This window comes from Sminthopsis crassicaudata, chromosome 1 (genome assembly GCF_048593235.1).
Source record: "Sminthopsis crassicaudata isolate SCR6 chromosome 1, ASM4859323v1, whole genome shotgun sequence".
Classification (NCBI taxonomy): domain Eukaryota; kingdom Metazoa; phylum Chordata; class Mammalia; order Dasyuromorphia; family Dasyuridae; genus Sminthopsis; species Sminthopsis crassicaudata.
The window spans coordinates 444,717,218-444,737,033 of record NC_133617.1 but is presented as its reverse complement, the minus strand read 5'-3'; the positions used below and the strand labels follow the sequence as shown (position 1 = coordinate 444,737,033).

The 19,816-nt window shown below is 32.3% G+C and overlaps 1 protein-coding gene across 3 annotated transcripts in view; it reads left to right on the top strand.

Moving 5' to 3' along the window:
• Positions 1–19,816, top strand: part of DCP2 (decapping mRNA 2) — a 63,565-nt gene that overhangs the window by 32,615 nt on the left and 11,134 nt on the right. The window contains exons 5-10 of one of the 3 annotated variants that reach the window (XM_074280687.1): positions 4,120–4,272; positions 4,487–4,599; positions 4,683–4,790; positions 6,171–6,306; positions 9,204–9,314; positions 10,842–10,893. In XM_074280687.1, the coding sequence (XP_074136788.1) occupies positions 4,120–4,272; positions 4,487–4,599; positions 4,683–4,790; positions 6,171–6,306; positions 9,204–9,314; positions 10,842–10,893 (673 nt within the window). Of the gene's footprint in view, positions 1–4,119; positions 4,273–4,486; positions 4,600–4,682; positions 4,791–6,170; positions 6,307–9,200; positions 9,315–10,841; positions 10,894–19,816 lie in introns of all 3 variants that reach the window. The other 2 variants (XM_074280686.1, XM_074280689.1) reach the window with 2 other exon arrangements.

Here is a 19,816-nt window from a genome sequence, read left to right as displayed (position 1 = left end):
ACTTGACATTGTAGTACAGTAGTTTTTATTACTTGATTTACCCATGAACAAAAATTATTTTTCAAAAATTTTAGGTCCATTTTAATATCTGTAAAGAATATTTTATACTTATTTTCATAAAGTGTGTGTTTTGGAAGATATAATTTTCTATAGTTTTTGTTCAGTTATTTGTTTTGCATGAACTTTTCTGTTTCTTTTTGCTGAGTTTTGGTAGTAATGTACAAAAATGCTGATGAATTATTTGAGCCTGTTTTATATTCAGCTATTTTTTGTGAAATTATTTTTTTAGTTAAAATTATTAGTTTCTTCAACACTTTATTTGCAAAAGGTTATTTTTTTCCCAGTTTGCCTATGTTCCTTTAATTTTTTTTCTTCTTGCTATGATAATGGATATCTTGTCTTAACCATGGTATTATTGGAAAAACTTGATCTCATTTCATATAATTCTGACACTTGGTTTTGAATAGATATTATTTACCATATTAAAGAAATGTCCATTTATCCCTTAGGCTTTTTAAAAAGAAAAACTTATATTTTATTGAAGATGTTTTCTGTTGACAACGTCAAGGGATTTTTATTTTTCTAACTATTAATGTGGTCTGTGGGACAGTTAGGTGGCACAGTGGATAGAGTAATGAGCCTGAAATTAGTTCCATCTTTGTGAGTTCAAATCTGGACTCAGACACTTACTACTTCTGTTATGATCATGGGCAAGTCACTTAATCCTATTTGTTAAATGATCTGGAAAAAGAAATGGTAAATCATTTCACCATCTCTGCAAAAAAACAAAAACAAAAAAAGCCTCAAAAGATGTAATAAAGAATCAGACATGACTCAAATGACTGCACAGCAATGTTTTATTGATAATTTTTTTCAAATTGAATATATATCTAATCAGGTGTTATTGTCTTTTTTGGTACATTACTATAGTCTCTTTGCCAGTATTTTATTTAATATTTTTGTGATGTTTGTTAGAAATATTAGTTGTTACTTATTTCTTTGATATTCATCAGGGATATTGGGCTATTCTTTGCTTTGCTTTTTCTCTCCTGGTTTTGGCTATCAGGACCATATTGTGTCAGAAAAGGAATTTTGTAGGAAACTTTCTTTTCAAAAATTTTCCCCCATTTTATTAATATTGCAGTTGTTCGAAGCATTTCCTTGTAAATTATCTAGTCCGTGAGTTTATTTTTTTGGGGGAGTTCATTCATAGCTTATTCAAATTCTTTTTCTGAGATTGGATCATTTAAATTATCTTTGTCTTTTTCAGTTAATTTGAGTATTTCATGTTTTTGTTTTTTTATATAGGATATCACCTTGTAGGTTCTAAAATAAATTCTAATGATATTTTTTATTTCTTCATAATTTGTTGAGAATTGTCCATTTCAATTTTCAGTAGTGGTAATTTGATTTCTTATTTTTAAGAAATTAATTAGTAAATTATCTTTTTTTAAAAATTCGTCTTTTAAAAATAGTTCCTACTTGTACTTATTAGGTTTTTTTTTTTTTTGACTTTATTTAACAGATAAATCTATTTATTTTTTTGATTTTTCAGAATTTCCATTTTGGTATTTGGACTTTTTTTTTTTTAATGTGTTTCTGGTTTTTTACTTGCATGTCTACTTGTTTTTTTTCCCCTTCTTTTGTTAATGAAACTGTTTAGAGACATAAATTTTCCCCTAAGGCCTGCTTTATTTACTTCAGATTTTGATAGAGCACGTCATTGTTATTGTTATTAGTATCTTTAATGACATTTTTTATTATTGCTCTGATTAGCTCTTTGATGAATAAATTCCTGAGGATTAAATTATTTTTCAGTTGGTTTTTAATTATTTCCTCAATAACCTTTTTATTATATACACATATATGTTTGTATATGAAACTTATCCTGTTATTTCTATGAGTTGTTTTTGACTCATTCATTATTTAAAATATCATTACTTTGTTTCGGTTTTGTGATATGTCTTGTGCAAAGTTCCAGTATTAATTTCCGTGTTTGTTGTAGTCTGGTTGATAGTTTTTCATTTCTGCTTTTTTTACGTTTTTACATTTTTTAAATCCTTCTTTTATTATCAGTTAGTAAGCATTTATTAAGTGCTTTTTATCTACCAGGCACCCACATAAAACACACACACACACACACACACACACACACACAAATAAATTATATGTGGGGCAAATAGGAAATAAAGAGAGGGAGGCATTAGTATTAAGAATCGTTGGGAAAGGTTCCCTGTAGAAGATGGGATTTTAGTTGCAACTTCAAGAAATCTATTAGGCAGAGATAAAATGGGAAAGTTCTTTCATTCATAGGCGATACCCAAAGAAAATGACTAGAATTGAAAGATGAAATGTTATCCTGGAACACTAAGAAAGGGAGATGAATCCAAAATGGCAGAGAAAAGGCAGGAAGTTGTTTGATCTTTTTCCAGTTCTCTCAAAACAATTTTAAATCAATCCTTAAAATTAAGCCTGGAACAATAAAACACAAAAGAGAACTAGGTGAAATGATTTTCCAGTTAACTTAGAAGGACTTCAGGAAAGGACTGTAGTTTACTTGGGTAAAAAGGGGAGTGTACAGTAATAGTATTGGTGGTATCAGGGAAAGTCAGTGGAGTCAGATAGCCCCATCACAAATCAAGGCCTTATGCTTCTGCCTCAATAGACCCGTAGTAGCACAGTGAAGCCTCTAGATTTGGCATAGCAATTTAGTGGGCAAGCTGGGCAGACCTCTGGGCTAGTGCAGAAGGTGAGCTGGCAATCCCAAAGATCCTGGTGTAGAGCAGGAGCAACTAGGCTAGGTGATCCCAGCACAACAGGTGAGCTATCAGACCTGAAGGCTCCTGGCTCATCAAGTCAATGAACAGGCCCCCTGGCTCTTGGAGCAAGAATCTTGGGATATTGCCCCCTGTACCCAAGGAGGAGGGCTCAACTTTAAAAGTCATGAAATAGGAAAATGTATAAAAAAAAAAAGAACCTTGACCAAGGAAAGCTACTATGGTGACAGGGAAGATCAAAACAAAAACTCTAAAGAAGACAACAGTGTCAAAACATCTAGAAATATGAATTGGTCTCAAGTCCAAAAAGTCTCTATGGAAGAGCTTAAAAGGACTTGAAAAGAGGTACAAAAGCTCAATGAAGAAGATAATTCCTTAAAAATTAGAATAAGTCAAGTGAAAGCCAGTAACTATAAGACCTCAAGAATCAATCAAACAAGTCAAAAGAACGAAAATGTATAATGTATGAGGAAATTGAGGCAAATAGGATTAAATGACTTGCCCAAGGTCACACAGGTAATAAGTATCAGAGATCTTATTTGAACTCAGGTCTTCTTGACTCTAGGCCTAGCACTCTGACCCTTGTACTACCTACCTGCCCCAGAGTGAATAGATAACCATAAATAGTGGCTTCTGCTGCAGTCCATGTAAAGAGAAAGTGATAACTCAAATTTTGAGGAAAGTTCCAGCTCCTAGTGAATTCATAATGTGTCTTTAAAATATGTTTGCACACTGGGTGGACAGTATTAGAAAGTATTATTTAAATATATCCTGCCTCAAGACCATAAATCCACAGTTCCAAATATAATTCGTTTTTTACTAATTTTTTTTTTTAAGGGTGAGGCAGTTAATGTTAAGTGACTTGCCCAGGGTCACACAGCTAGGAAATGTTAGGTGTCTAAGCCTAGATTTGAACTCAGATACTCCTGAATTCAGCTCACGTATTCCTGACTTCAGGGCTGGTGTGCTCTGAGCCCCTTCCTAGTTGTCCCCTCCATCCCTCCATTCTGTATATATTTGAGGATGAAGTAAAAACTTTTTATAAAAGCATTATCTGGATATTTTATAATCAGCTCTTAGTGAATTCATAATGTGTCTTTAGAGTATGTTTTCACATTGGTTGGATAATGCTAGAAAGTATTATTGTGATCCAATCACCAAAAAATCCACAGTTCCAAGTATAAATTGGAGAATAAAGTGAAAATGATTTTATTAAAAACATCTGCATATTTCATAATATTATGTTTACAAAATGAATTAATTAATTTACACTAATGAACCAATGAATTTATAAACTGTTTTACAATTGAATTTAAATATTTCTAAATGTTTTAATTTTTAGGTCTTTGAAGAAACTGGTTTTGATATCAAAGATTACATTTGTAAAGATGATTATATTGAACTGAGAATCAATGACCAACTAGCTCGTTTGTACATCATCCCAGGAATTCCAAAGGATACAAAATTCAACCCAAAAACCAGAAGAGAGATTCGGGTACATAACAGTGAAAACATGTATATGGATTTTACACTGTACTAGAGTCAATTTTGTTCATACAGAGTAATTTTTTAAAAGTACAAAGGGTGCTGGATTACTTGTACATAAAATTTAGCAAACTCTAGCCATGCATACTCTTATCTTTGGCAGTGATATTTCTTCAGTCTCAACTCTTAATTTATTAACAGAAGGGATTTTTTTACTCTTTCAGAATATTGATTGGTTCTCAATTGAAAAATTGCCCTGCCATAGAAATGACATGACCCCAAAGTCAAAACTTGGTTTGGCACCAAATAAGTTCTTCATGGCCATTCCATTTATCAGGTATGTTTTTGGTACTTGAAATACAAGCTTTCCATGCTATAATTTTAATAATTGAAAGATAAAAGCTGTGATTATTTTTACAGACCACTAAGAGACTGGATTTCTCGGAGGTTTGGGGATTCCTCAGACAGTGATAATGGATTTTCCTTAGCTAGTGGGACATCAGCTAAATCTAGTGTGGAGAAAATGAGGTAAGGAAGCATATTTATATGACTCTTGCTTTCTGACAATTTAAAATTTTTTGTTGTTGTTGTTTGGTTGATTTAGGCATGTTCAGCTCTTTCTCACCCCATTTGGGATTTATTTGACACAGGTATTAGAGTGGTTTGTCATTTCATTTTTCAGCCCTTTTTACAAATGAGGAACTGAGGCAAACAGGATTCAGTAACTTGACCAGGATACAGAGCTAAGTGTATGAGACTAGATTTGAATTCAGGATGATGAGTCTTCCTCAGGCCTAGCACTGTATTTATTAATTGTCCTTTTATAATTAGAAAATATTCTTTGAATTTTTTTTTTACATTATCAAAAATTGTTTCAAAGTCTTTGATAAAATTTTAGGCATTTTGAGTTGGCAAATGTAAGAAGATAAATGCCTTTAAGATGAATAGAAAAGGAAAAGGAGTTAAGTGACTTGCCCAGAGATATATAGCTAGCGAATGTCAGAGGCCCGATCTAAACCATGGTCTGTCCACTATACCACCTCCCTACCCCTGAACTGAGCATAATCATGATCAATTAGAATTGTGTCTGGCTCACTGACTCATTTGAGGAAAATATATCTGGATATAATTTTGTGGGTTTCCTTAATGATTTTTGCAACTGGAAGCTGGTAAATTGATCCCCTTTTTATTTCTGTCTCCTACCTTATGGGTTTAATAACTCAGGAATTTTCCTGTTATGTTATGTCCTTAAAGTTTGATTACTTGCTTATATGTACTTTTATAATATATTTTGTCTCCAGATTGTGTTCTAAATTTTTGCTGTTAAGGAGTCAACCAAGAAATGAAGGGCAAAAATGAACCCAGGCACCAAGGTTTAACTATGAGCCTATATTAAATCTCTCTCTCCCTCTTTCTAGAAACACAAAGAGGGACTTCATATTTATTAGTAATTTTATTTAATAGGAAGATAGACTGTTGGCTCACCTTGATCTGACTGACTTTGTGATCCTGGACAAGACATTTAACATTCCAGGAAAGTCTATAAGATTATAAGTTACAAAGCAATTGGAAGATTTATACTTATAAAAGGAGTTTACTTACTAGGAGTTAACTTAAATTGATAAAGTCAAGGTACTGGACCAAAAAGAGAAATTAGGTTCTTTTGTGCTTTGGGGGGAGGGGGGATTAAAGTGGGATCATGGTTTAATTTAATTCAAAAAAAATTTCAAAACTTTTAATCGTAAGTATTTTATTGAAAAATTAATTTTATTAGATAATTTAAAAAATTCTCTGACTTGTTTTTTTTCCTCTGATTTGTTATGCATGATAGATTTATAATTATAATCTTAAAAACAGGCTTCTATAACCTACATTTTTTTTTTTCTTTTTTTTGGTTTGGTACTATAGTAGAACTAAATTTCGCTACAACCAGCAGTTGTTTCCAGATAATTCTCCAGGTGAACAGTGGGTGAAACACAGGCAATCACAGCAACAGAAGCCATTTAGTAATCATTCTGACATATCTGATCTTTTAAAAACAAAGGTAAGTGGGCTGCATTTAAAAGTTTGCAGACCTTTGAAATTTTGACCTTCAGAACCTACTTCTCTCTGAAATAAAGAACTTTAAAAAAAAAATTACAAATACATTAATGGTCTTCATAGGGGAGATACCTAATAATTTTTTCATCATTGATATAAATTCAATACAGGTAATTAATGGTGATTAACATGTTTAATTTTGGTACATCTAACTATCTAAAGAAAGTTTTGTTCAGAAAAGGAGTCAGATGGGGCTTTTTACAAATAAAAAGGGCAATAAGGATTCATTGGCCTGTATAGTGATATTTCCATTGCATGTTTTTGCAAGAAGAATAAAAATCAGAAATAAGGGAGTTTATAAAGTGGACTAGAATTCATTTCAAGAAATATTCACTTAATCCCTACTGTACAGAACTCTGCAGATGATCTAGATTTCAAGTTGAGTAATGTACCATCCCCTATCCTCAAGGTGCTTGCAATTTATTGGGGGAAATAAGACATATAAACATTAATTTAAGTCATAATGTAGCAAGTGTTTCCAAAAAGTACCTATAAAGTGCTATCAAGACAGGGAAAAATTATTTCTGAATTCTGGAGCTTTAAGGAAGGTAATGTAGGTGGCATTTGTACTGGGCCTTGGTGAAGATGGATAGGATTTTCAGAGACAGTGGAAGTTCATTACCAACAGAGAAAATAAAAAGAGGAAAAAACTGATAGGAAAGCTTAGGATATATTTGAGAAATGAATTGTTCTTGATTAGAAACTATTAAGTTTTTAAATAAACCATTAAGCCTTATTTAAAGCTTGTAAAGAAAGAGAGATTAGGGCCTAATAGTGGAAGGATTTGGATTCCCACCCGGGGAATTGCATTTCATTCAGGAGGTAATAAAAAGCCATTAACAGATAGGATAAATATTATACTGGAAGATAACTTTGCATGAATTTGAATGGAGTAGTGGGGAGGGAATTGGGGCAAAGTTTCTGGTTATATTAGCAAGCATAATGAGGATCTGAACTTATTGGCTGTAGACTGGAGAAAACAGGATAGACAAGTGATAAGCAAGACAATTTGAATGTACATTTGGATGTGGTTACTGATTGTTGCCATTTGTCTAAACAGCTAGTTGAATTTGCTGCTTATGATTTTAGCTCAATAAAAAAGAGAGAGCTAGGTTGCAGGGTAAGATTATATATATGTATGTGTGTGTGTGTGTGTGTATATATATATATATATATATATATATATATATATATATATATATATATATATATATATATATATATGTGTGTGTGTGTGTATGTATATATGCATATGTCATATATATATGTGCCAGAAGGGTGGTATCTTTCACATATATCTTCTTTTTATGGGAAATAAAGGATGTTTTGTAGAAATGTCTAGTGATTATGTGGGTAGGTATTGCTATCAATCATATTTGTCAACATGCAGAAACATTTTCAAATTAGGTTTTATTATTGAGCCCTGCTCAGGGGGTTCTAAGTTTCTGGTCAGTAGACAAAGGAACTATAAGACCTATAAGTAGTTACTAGTAGTTACTAGTTACATTAGAGAAGAAAAGGTACAGATGCCAAAAGTAAGAGGTAAAAAGTTATATTTCAAAGACAAGTTGTGAAATTAATGGCAGACAAATGGAGATAGAAATTTACATGTCAGAAAATAACAGGAGAATTATATCAGATATAATTGTAAATTGATCCCCAAATATAGACAAGAGTTAGTTGAGTGAATGATTATTTTTAAATGGTGCCAAAGCTCTTTTACTACTAACCAGTTACTTATCTTGAGTTAATTATTGGAAATGTCAGCTAAATTCTGTAGGCTTGACTGGTTATATGATTTTCCTTGCAAATAAAATGGCCTTGCTGGAGCCAAATTTAAAAACTTAGAACAAATGGTACTATTGTAAAAACCTAGAAAATGACAAACTTTGTTTGTCACAGTCAGTTTAGAATCAATCCAAAAATTAAAGAATAAAAATTAAAAAAAGAATTTTTAAATCTAAATCTGTTAAAACCACCATCAGCAAACTACCTTTATTTTAAAATGTCAATGTAGTCACTAAACATTCACAGGATATTTTAGTTTTTTTAATTACTATTTCAACATCTCCAATTTTAAATGAACAAAATTTCTATAGACATTTAATTTAACTTTAAAATTTTTAATTCTAAAATGTTTGCTCTGATTTTTAAAAAATATTTTAATGTGTCAAGTTTTAGAACAATTCATTTAGAGCAAAATTTATGTCATGTTGATTTTATTGATAATGCTGTCTATTCTATATTTGAAGGTCTTGAGCATTGTTAAACAATTCATCTCATTTGTGGGTATTGACATTAGTCATTTTTCCAGAATATTTTTATCTTACTCTCTATTCCATTTATTGTCTTCAGTTGTAAAATAAGGAGGTACAACAAGGTCATTCTAGTTCTAATAAATTTCACATTTTGTATTCTTAGATTTTTATGAGATCATAGCAATATTATTTTATTTCTTTCTTCCAATGAGCCTCTTTGGCAAGTAGTTTAAAATTTCTAAATTTCTTTCCTGTTTCTTTTACAGAGTCTTTTCTTTCATTTATATCTAATAACTAGAATCTGGTGCCAAGATGAAGGAAAGTCAAGATTCTAGAAGATTGATAAAAGTTGTAAATATTCTATTAGATCTTTGGAAATCTTTAAACTTTCTTTGGAAATTATTGGCCTATACAAAAATATATATCTTTATCATATAATGTGTAGTATAGTATGAAATTCTTTTGGGATTTGTTAAATTCTCATACCATCAGACATTCATGATTTATAGGAATGTTAATTTGATATTTCCCTTATTACTCAATGATTCATGCTTCAATTTAATTTCTATTTTTGGAATAGCAGAATCAGAATATGAGAGGAAATGGCAGAAGACAGTATCAAGACTCCCCTAACCAAAAGAAAAGAACAAATGTAGTTCACAGTCAACAGCCTAAACAGCAGAACCACACATTGGTAAGAGATGATGATACTATCTGGTTTAAACTACAATGCTTAACCTAAGAATAAAATTTTCAATGTTCTATTCACAAGGTTATTTCAACTATTTTGTCTAAAGTATTTTCTTTGCAAATATGAGGGTAGAAAATATTTTACTTAGAAATTTAACTTGACAAATTGGCCAAATTTTGGTGATTATCTGTTTTTAAGACTGAAAGTTATAATAGCTCTTTTACATGAATTTAGAAACATTGCTTATCATATAAAGCTATGACATTTAATTATCATATTGGTTAAAAAAATTAAAAATCCTCCCCAAAATTGATAGAGTTAGCTAGCCATTAAATGGGTTTTAGACCTGGCTTGTAACAGTGAGCATCATTAAGAAGGTCCCACTGTGCCTATCAGTGGGGAAATGACCAAATAAGTTAAGGTCTTTGAATGTAGTAGAATATTATTGTTCTATAAAAAAATGATAAGGTGGATGATTTCAGAAAAGATTAGAAAGACTTAATATGAACTGATGCTGAGTGAAATGAACAGAACTAGAGCATCATTGTGCACCATATAACAAGATTATATGATGATTAACTGTGATCTTAGCTTTTCTCAGCAATATTGTGATCTACAATCTGATAGACTTGGAGTAGAAAATGCTATTCTCATTCAGAGAGAGAACTGTGGAGGTTGACTATGGATTGAAGCATATAATTTTCACTTTTTTTGTTTATTTGCTATTTTTTCTTTGTGGTTTTTCCCTTTTGTTTTGATTTTTATAAAGGCTTATAATGGTTTGCACTAAGAATTTTGGGAGAGTGTGTATGTTACAAAATGTAATTGATTTGCTGAGATTATACATGTTTGTGTGTTATCGATCTATCAATGAATTTGTTAGTAGAGGAAACTATTAGATAAGGAAACTACTGCTAATATAATTTCTGGTCTTAGAGAATTGCCTGGAGCACTTCAAGGTTTATTGGCTTTCCCAGGGTCATAGTGGGATTTGAACCCAAAACTTTTGGACTCTGAAGTTGACAGGTTTTTTGTGCTGCTTCTCAGATGACAATATTCTTGAGATATTTCATGTAAATACATTTTTAAAATGCTTACTTTAAAATTCACTAGGAAAATCTTTTGATTCTTGTGGTAAATTAAGTAATTCTTTTGGATAATCATTGATTTTTAAATTTCATCTTTTTGTGTATTAGATTTTCTTAAAGTGGATATCATAGATGATGTTTTGATTCTCCTACTACTGACATCAAGGAAAACCCAGCTTAAATGCCATATATTATTTATCCTTGAATAATATTAACTAGATCTATTTATATAGTTAATACTATTCAAGGATAAATAATATATGACACTATTAATAAGAAGTGGTCTGGGTTTTGTTGTTTCAAGAGAACATAATTGTCATGGAGAATTTAATTTGAAAATTTTATCATTAGTAATGTATCCTTCCTATTTAGTGATGTTAGAATTGTGTTACTGGGTTATTATAAAGACCTTAACTGTTGGGTTTTTTTTGTTTTTTAATAGAAATGTGAAAAGAAACTTCATATAAGGAAACTTCAGGATAATTTTGAAACAGGCAAGTATTTTCCTATCTTTTGATATTCTCATTCTAATGTGACATTGTTCAGGACTTATTCTGACTGTGGCTTAGTTTTTATAGAAAAGAGCCTTCTTATTATTGGGAGAACTATATATTTTATATATATTATATACAGCAATTGCCCAAATTAGGTATACATTTTCTATATGTAATAATGGCTTTTTAAATTTTGAAATGGGTAGAAATAAGAAAAATGAATATTATATTCCATTTTCTCAGTAGAATATTTAATTCTGTAATATGCAATATAATAAATAATGAAGATGAGGTGATTATTGTGTTTCATGTCAGCAGTATTTCTTTATAGATCTCAAACTTCTGTTACAATTTTGAGTGAAGTATGCTGTTGGAATAGAAGCAGGATGTTTTAACCATGTTTGAATATTCTGTGCCTAAATATAATTAATGGAAGTACCTGAATTCAGTATATAATTATTATTGTAGAATTCCATTCTATAAAATAGTTCTTGTAACTCATTTGAGTTGGGGAAGAGTGTTACATTGAATGAAAGGTTTTTTATTCATTTTTCAAAAATCAAAGATATTAGAAACACATGAAAGTATAGTATGACTTTGTACGTTCAGATCATCTAATAATGATCTGGAGCTACAAAAACTTAAAATCTGGAATGTTAAATGGTTCTAGTCATGTGATCTTTTATTCTCCGAATCTATTTCTACCATATTTTGTCACTATGTTCTAGATTTGCCTTGCCCTGCCCCTGTTCTTTTTTTCCCTTCCCATTGAGAGGAGAGAGAAGAGTGTTGGGGAGTCTGGGTAAATTAGAACACTGGATAAATGAATTTGTATTGTACTACTTTTTAAAATATATATATTATTTGTTACTTATTACTCATTTATTTTTACCTTTCACTTTTAAAATTTTGAGTTCCAAATTCTCTTCCTCCTGCCCCTTCCCCATCTATTGAGAAGGCAAATAATATTATATTAATTATACATATGAAGTATTAAATATTTCCATATTAGCCATCTTGCAAAAAAAAAAAAAAGGCAAAGTAAATAAAGTGAAAAAAGTATGCTTCAGTCTGCACTCAGAATTCATCACTTCTTTCTTTTAAGGTGTATAGCATTTTTCATCCTGAGTTCTATGGTGCTATTTTTGTCACCATCTTGATTAGAGTATTCATGATCATCATTACAATATTTTAAATTTCTGAAATAAAACAAATATTTCTGTAACATTAAATAAAAATGATTGCTTATGAAAGTACACATCTATTATGTATACCTCGCTGTTATTTTCAAATGTATAATAAAGTTACCTTGTAAATTTCTTTTTTTTTTTTTCTTTCTCTCCTCCCCCACCTTAGAGATGGCTAACATAAGGCATTAATTGTTTTTTAATATGTAAAATCATTCTATGCCTACATCTGTTTATCAGTTCTTTCTTCATATCATCTTTCTTCATATGCCTTTCATATTTAATTTGGGTATTTATAATAGACAACCTATTCCCTCAAAGTTGTCCTTATGGCAATATTGATTTTATTCCATATATCTTCTTGGTTCTGCTTACTTCACTCTTCATTATATCATGCAAGTCTTTCCATGTTTTTCTAAGAACATTGAGTTGACCACTTGTTATACTATAGTAGTATTCCATCACAATCATATACCTTAACTAGTTCAGCCATTGATGGGCATTCCTATAATTTCCAGTTCTTTCCCACCACAAATCAAGCTGTTATAAACATTTTAGAAAATTCAAGTTCTTTTCTTTTTCCCCTAATTATCTTTGGAAATAGATCTAATAGTGTTAATGCTGAATCAAAGAGAATAGGTTGTAAGGATGTAGTTCCCGTAAAACAAGAGAAGGGAATTGTAAGGGTCCTTTAAATGGGCCGCCACAGTGCAACAGGAGATTGAGTGGCCCAGAAGTAATCTCTGTGGATATATGTTAGGTTCTTACTAAGTGCTAATGAGATAATGAGATATTAGGTTTTTGCTAAGTGCTAAGTTGGTACTTAACAATTTTCTAGTTCCGGCCTTTCCTGGGAGTTTGACTTGTGAATTCCTGGGGAAGACCGGAACTAGAAAATTGTTAAGTACCGACTTAGCACTTAGTAAAAACCTAATATCTCATTATCTCATTAGCACTTAGTAAGAACCTAACAGATATAAGACTTCCCTGTGGGTGGGATCCTGGCCATATTGAGATAGCTTCGCAATGGGTGACGGTTCTCTCGCTGGTTGGCTATATGTGTGACCTCACAGGTCCTTTATAAGCCCACTGCAGACAGCAAGTCGCTCTCTTTAACCTGGCTCCCTAGCCTGGGATAGCCAAGCCAAGCTGATGGATAGCCGTAAGGAGTTTGGTAGTGAACACATGGGTCTTCAGACCAGGTGTTTGTTCACTAGGGAGCTAACAAGTCAGGGCATTATGTGAGATGGTATAATAAAAGCTTTTAAGATTACACGTGGCTATTCTTGAGTGTGCTACCGGTTATTAAACTAAGAAATTGTGGCCAGAGACCTTTGAAGGCCTCAGAGGAGGTGAGCCAGGTAGAGTTGACACTGCAAAGGTCAGTGGTCAAAGGTACTCTGTTGGGCCTAGGACAGACTGGTAATAGTAACTGCTAGGAGAGTATGTTATAATAGGTGGTTTAATAATTTTTTGGCTTACTTCCAAAATAATAGTTTTAATAATTACTATCTTATAGTTTAAGATCTTTTATTGCTAAATCTCTTTTCTTTACATTTTTAAATTAGCTCTTTTGATATTGATTTGTTTTGTTCTTCCAAATGAATTTGATGTTTTTCCAATTTAATAAAATAATTTTTGGTAGTTTTAATTGGGATGGCATTAAGTATATAAATTAGTTTTAAATCACTTTTCTTTGCATCAGTTCATATAAATCTTCTCAGGTTTTTTTAATAGCAGAATAGTATTCCATGACAATCATAGACCACAACTTGTTCAATATTCCCCAGTTGATGGGCATTCCCTCACCTTCCAATTTTTTGCTATCACAAAAAGTGCTACTGTATAATATTATACACAATTTTGTACATATAGATCCTCTTCTTTTTCTTTGATCTTTTTGGTATACAGACCTAGTAGTGGTATTCTGGAGTTAAAGGGTGTGCTCTGTTTGATAACCCAGTACCTTTGGTAATATTTTTATTCTTTTGGAATAAGTTGTTGAGGTTAGACTTGGCAAGAAAAAAATCAATCCCAGGGTTCTTTTCTCTGGTGTTATTATTTTATAGTTATATGTTTTTTGACCTCTTGATCTTAATGCAGTATTTGACACTTGACAGGTTACTTTTTCTTTCATTAAAACTATTATTTTGGAAGTAAGCCAAAAAATTATTAAACTACCTATTCTCTTTGATCCAGCATTAACACTATTAGGTCTATTTCCAAAGATAATTAGGGGAAAAAGAAAAGAACTTGTATTTTCTAAAATGTTTATAATAGCTTGATTTGTGGTGGGAAAGAACTGTACATGATATAACTTGCTTTGACATTCATTTCTTTGTTTTTCTCCTGTCCATATGCATATTTCTTTGATGGTTTATCTTCTTCAGTACTCTTTAATATAGTTTTTACTTAAGGCTTCTCATTTGCAATCTTTGTGCTGTTAACTCCTAAACCTATCTAGTTCCAATTTCTCCCACATTCCAGTTGCCCTATACCTCTCTATTTAGAAATTTGCCATTTCACACTTAAAATATTTAAAACTAAGCTTCATCATTTAAGGCAGGGTTGGGGAGCCTTTTTTGTCTGCCAAAGGTCATTTGGATATATTTGGATATTTATAACATTCTTAGGCCATACAGAATTCTCAGCTTAAAGAACTCAAACAGTAGATAGTTGTTGTTGCCTGTGGACTTTGGCAGAGCCAAAACAAACAATTTCATGGGACTTATGCAGGCTGGATATTCCCCATCCCTGATCTAAAGCCTTTTCTTTTTCAAAAGCATGACACCATCATTCACTGTCAGGTTATATAGACAGAAGAATCATCTTTAACTCTTCTTTTCTCTCTGACTTTGTGTTCAGTCATTTGCAAAATAATTGCACTACTATCTCCCCCAGATCTCTCAAATCTACCTCTTCATGTTTGCTGAGTTTCACTAGCTTCATTCAGATCCTCTAAACTGGTCTGCTTGTTTCCATATGTCTCTCTTCTCTAATCCAGTCTGTCAGATTACACTTATCTGCTTTTTTTTTTTTTTTAATCTTCATATAGGACAGCTTGTTCAGCTATTCCCCATTTTCCAATTTTTTTGCTACCACAAAATGAGCCGCTACAAACATTTTTGCACATGTGTGTCTTTTTCCCTTCTTTATATAAGTGACCTTATTTAAGAGTATTTGCAGCATTTCACATCTAAAGCACCTTACACATCTAATTTTTTTTTTTTTTTGGTGGGAGGGGGAAGGTTGCCAAAGTAAAGAGATTTTCAAAATACATGCAAATATAATTTTCACTATTCACCCTCGCAAAACCCTGTCTTCCCAGATTTTCTCCCTTGTTTTCCCACACCCCCTGCCCCTAGATAGCAATCTAATCCAATATATGTTAAACATGTACAATTCTTTTATATGCATTTCTGCATTTATCTTTCACACGAATGATCAAAAAGGGAAAAAATAGGCAAGCAAACAACAACAGAAACTGCAAATACTATGTTGTGATCCACATTCAATCCTCAATCTTCTTTCTGAATGGAGATGGCTCTTTCCATCACAGATTTATTGGAATTGGCCTGAATCACATCTTTGTTGAAAAGAACCAAGTTGATCATTACATTATATTGTTGCCACTATGTACAATGTTCTCTTGCTTCTACTCACTTTATTTAGCATCATTTTATGTAAATCTCTCCAAGCTTTTCTGAAATCATCCTCATAATTGTTTCTTATACAACAATAATATTTCATAACATTCATATATCATAACTTAATTCAGCCATTCCCCAGCTAATGGGCATCCACTCAGTTTCCAGTTCCTTTATACTATCAAAAAAGGCTGCTACAAACATTTTTGCATGTGTGGGTCCCTTTCCCTCTTTTATCTCTTTGGGATATAGACCCAGTAGAAACACTGCTAGATCAAAGGGTTTGCAGTTTGATAGCCCACTGGGCATAATTCCAAATTGTTCTCCAGAATGGTTGGATTAATTCACAACTTCATCAGCAACATATTAGTGTCCCAGTCTTTCTACATGCCCTCTAACATTTATCATTATGTGTCCCTGTCATTTTAGGCAATCTGAGAGTACATACCTCTGAGATAGTTGTCTTAATTTGCATTTTTCTCTGATCAATAGTGATTTTTATAGCATTTTTCACATGACTAGAAATGGTTTTAATTTCTTCATTTGAAAATAGACTTGTTATGGCCTTTGATTATTTGTCAATTGCAGAATGGCTTATATTTTTAGAAATTTCAGTCAATTCTGTATATATTGAGTTCTGGGGGTAGAGCCAAGATGGCAGAGTAAAGTCGGGAAGCTGCTCGAGCTATCTCAATTTCCCTCAAAAAACACATGAAACCAAGCCTCTGAGTCTTGATGTAATGAAACCAGCTCAAAAGAGACTGAAAAAACTTCAAGAAAGGTCAGTCTCACTAGAATGAAAAGGATGTTCAGTTCAGGTGAGATAGGCTCTGGGAAAGCAGGTGAGAAGGTTTTAATCATAGCAAATCATCAATTAAGACTCTCAGTCCTAGCTCAATAGAGGAACAAATCGGAGGGAGGAGGCGGAGGCAGCCCCCAGTCCCAGATCAGAAGGCAAACTCTGGGAAACCAGGCTGTTTCCTGAAAAGAGTGGACAAAACCACCTCTTTATAAATACAAGGGCCCCCTGTGCTCAGAGCTGCATGGGAAGCTTGGGACAGTGCCACCTTTACCCCAGGAGCAGAATTCCACCTTAAAAGTAAAAAAGAGGAAATACCAAAAGAAAAAAGAATGAGCAAGAAACAAAAGAACCTTGACAATGGAAAGCTTCTTTGGTGACAGGGCAGACTCAGATGAGGACAGAATATCCTCAGAAGAAATCTCAGGTGAGATAAATTGATCTCAAGCCCAAAGAGGTTTCTTGGAAATGCTCATAAAAGACTTAAAAGGCAAATTAGAGAGAAAAGAAAAAATGAGAAAAGAAATGAGACATTAACAGTTTGGAAAAGGAAAGAAAAAAATTGAAGAAAACACCTGTTTAAACAGTAGAATAAACCAAATGGAAAAAGATATAAAAGATAACTGAAGAAAATCATACATTAAAAACTAGAAAAGGGCAAATGAAAACTAATGACTTTATGAGACAGCAAGAATCAGTCAAACAAACTAAAAAAAAAAAAAAAATGAAAAAACGGAAGAAAATGTGAAATACCTCATTGGCAAAACAGACCTGTAATCCAGAAGAGAAAATTTTAAAATTATTGGCTTACCAAAGAGCCTGGATAGCATTCTACAAGATGTTATTAAGGAAAACTGCCCCAAAGAGTATTTGAAAGAATCCATGGGTCACTTCTGGAAAGAGATGCCATAAGGAAAACCTCAAGGAACATTTTTGCAAAACCATAATTTCAAGGAAAAAATACTGCAAGCTGCTAGACAAAAGCAATTCAGATATCAAGGAGCAACAATCAGGTTTACTTCTATGATAAAGGATTAAGGACTTGGAATACCATATTTGGTAAGGCAAAGGACCTGGGGTTACAGCCAAGAATTAACTACCCAGTGAGATTCAGCATTCTATTTCAGGGGAGGATATAGAGCTTCAATGAAGTAGGAGACTTTAAATCATTTCTATTGAAAAAAACAGAACTAAGCAGAAAATTTAATCTACAAACACAGAACTCAAGAAAAGGTAAATGATAGGGGTGGCGGGGGATATATTTAAAGGTTAATCTGTTTACATCCCTAGATGGGTAAACAATATCTGCAACTGAATGTGTCCCTGGAGTAAACAAAGGGTGTCATCATATGACCTGAGGTGTGGTTGTGAATGGATTCTGTTGTGTGTTGACATTAAAGAAAAAGACTTAAAGAAGTAGAGAAAGATCTGTACTGGAAAAGGAGGAAAGAGGAGGTATAATGGGACAATTAATTCACACCAAAAGATATATTACAATCAAGGGGGGGAAAGGGAGAAGGATGAACATAATGGGTATAGAAATTCATCTAATCTATAAAGGAATAGAAGAAAGAGAAAAAGAAAAGGGAGGGACAGGATAGAAGGGAGAGCGAAACAGTAAGAAAGGTAAGAAAAGGGGGGAAGGGTTGATAAAAGATAAGGTAGTAGGTGGAGTGGGTAAAAAAAAAAAACAATCCTAAGAACAGGGTGGAAAGAGAGAACAAAAGTATATTCAGGGGAGAAAACAGGATGAAGGGAAATACAGACCTGTAACTTAACTGTGAATGTGATTGGGATGAACTCTCATAAAACAGAACCAAATAGCAGAGTGGATTAAAAACAGAATCCTACAATATGTTGTTTAAAAGAAACACATCTGACACAGAGAGCCATAATAAAAGAAGAAATAGCGATTCTGATCTCGGATAAAGCAAAAGTAAAAATGGATCTTATTGAAAGATACAACTTGATAAAGGGTACAGTAAATAAAGAAGTAACAATACTGAATTGTGTATATACCAAATGGCAGAGCAGAGAGATTCTTAGAGATTTTAAGCCAATTACAGGAAGAAATAGACAGCAGGAATCATTCTAGTGGGAAACTTTGACCTTCCCCTTTCCGAATTAGACAAATCTAACCACAAAATAAACAAGAAAAAAACTAGGGAAGTTAATAGGATCCTAGAATACCAACCGGATAGGGACAGAAAGGAATACACTCTTTTTTGGCAGTAGATGGCACCTAAACAAAAATCAATCATGTATTAAAGCACAAAAACCTTACAATCAAATGCAAAAAGGCAGAAATAGTAGATGCTTCCTTTTTAGATGACAATGCAATAAAATTTAGATTCAATAAAGGGTCAGGGAAAGATAGACTAAAACCCAATTGGAAATTAAATAATCTAATTGTAAAGAATGAATGGGTCAAACAAATCACAAAAACAATCCCTAATTTCATCTGAGAAAATGACAATAATGAGACAACATACCAAAACCTATGGGATGCAGCCAAAGCAGTTCTTAGGGGAATTTTTATATCTCTAAATAGCTGTATGAATAAAATAGAGAAAATTGAATTAGGCATGCAGCTGAAAAGCTAGAAAAAGAACAAATTAACCCCCTGCCCCAATTAAATACCAAATTAGAAATTTTAAAACTCAAAGGAGAGATTAATAAAGTAGAAACTCAAAACTATTGCGCTAATAAACAAAACTAATGTTTGGTTTTATGAAAAAAATAAATAAAGATTTCATTAATTCGAATAGAAAAAGGAAAGAAAACATCACCAGCATCAAAAAATGAAAGAGGTGAACTTAACACCAATGAAAAAGAAATTAAAGCAATAATTAGGAAATATTTTGCCAACTCTGTGGCAGCAAGTCTGACAATTTACTCTAAATGGAAGAATATTTGCAACAACATAAATTGCCTAGGTTAATAGGAGAGGAAATAAAATACTTTAAATAATCCCATTTTAGAAAAAAAGAAATAGAACAAGTTATTAATGAGTTCCCTAAGAAGAAATCTCCATGGTCAGATGGATTCACAAGTGAATTCTACCAAACATTTAAAAAACAATTCAATGCTATGTAAACTATTTGGAAAAAATAGGTAAAGAAAGAGTTCTGCCAAATTTCCTTTTATGAAACAAATATGGCCCTGCTAGAAAGGGCCAAAACAGAAAGAAAATTACACACCAATCTCCGTAATGAATCTCGATGCAAAAATTTTAAATAAAATATTGACAAAGAAATTATAGCAATTTATCATCAGGATAATCAGCAGGA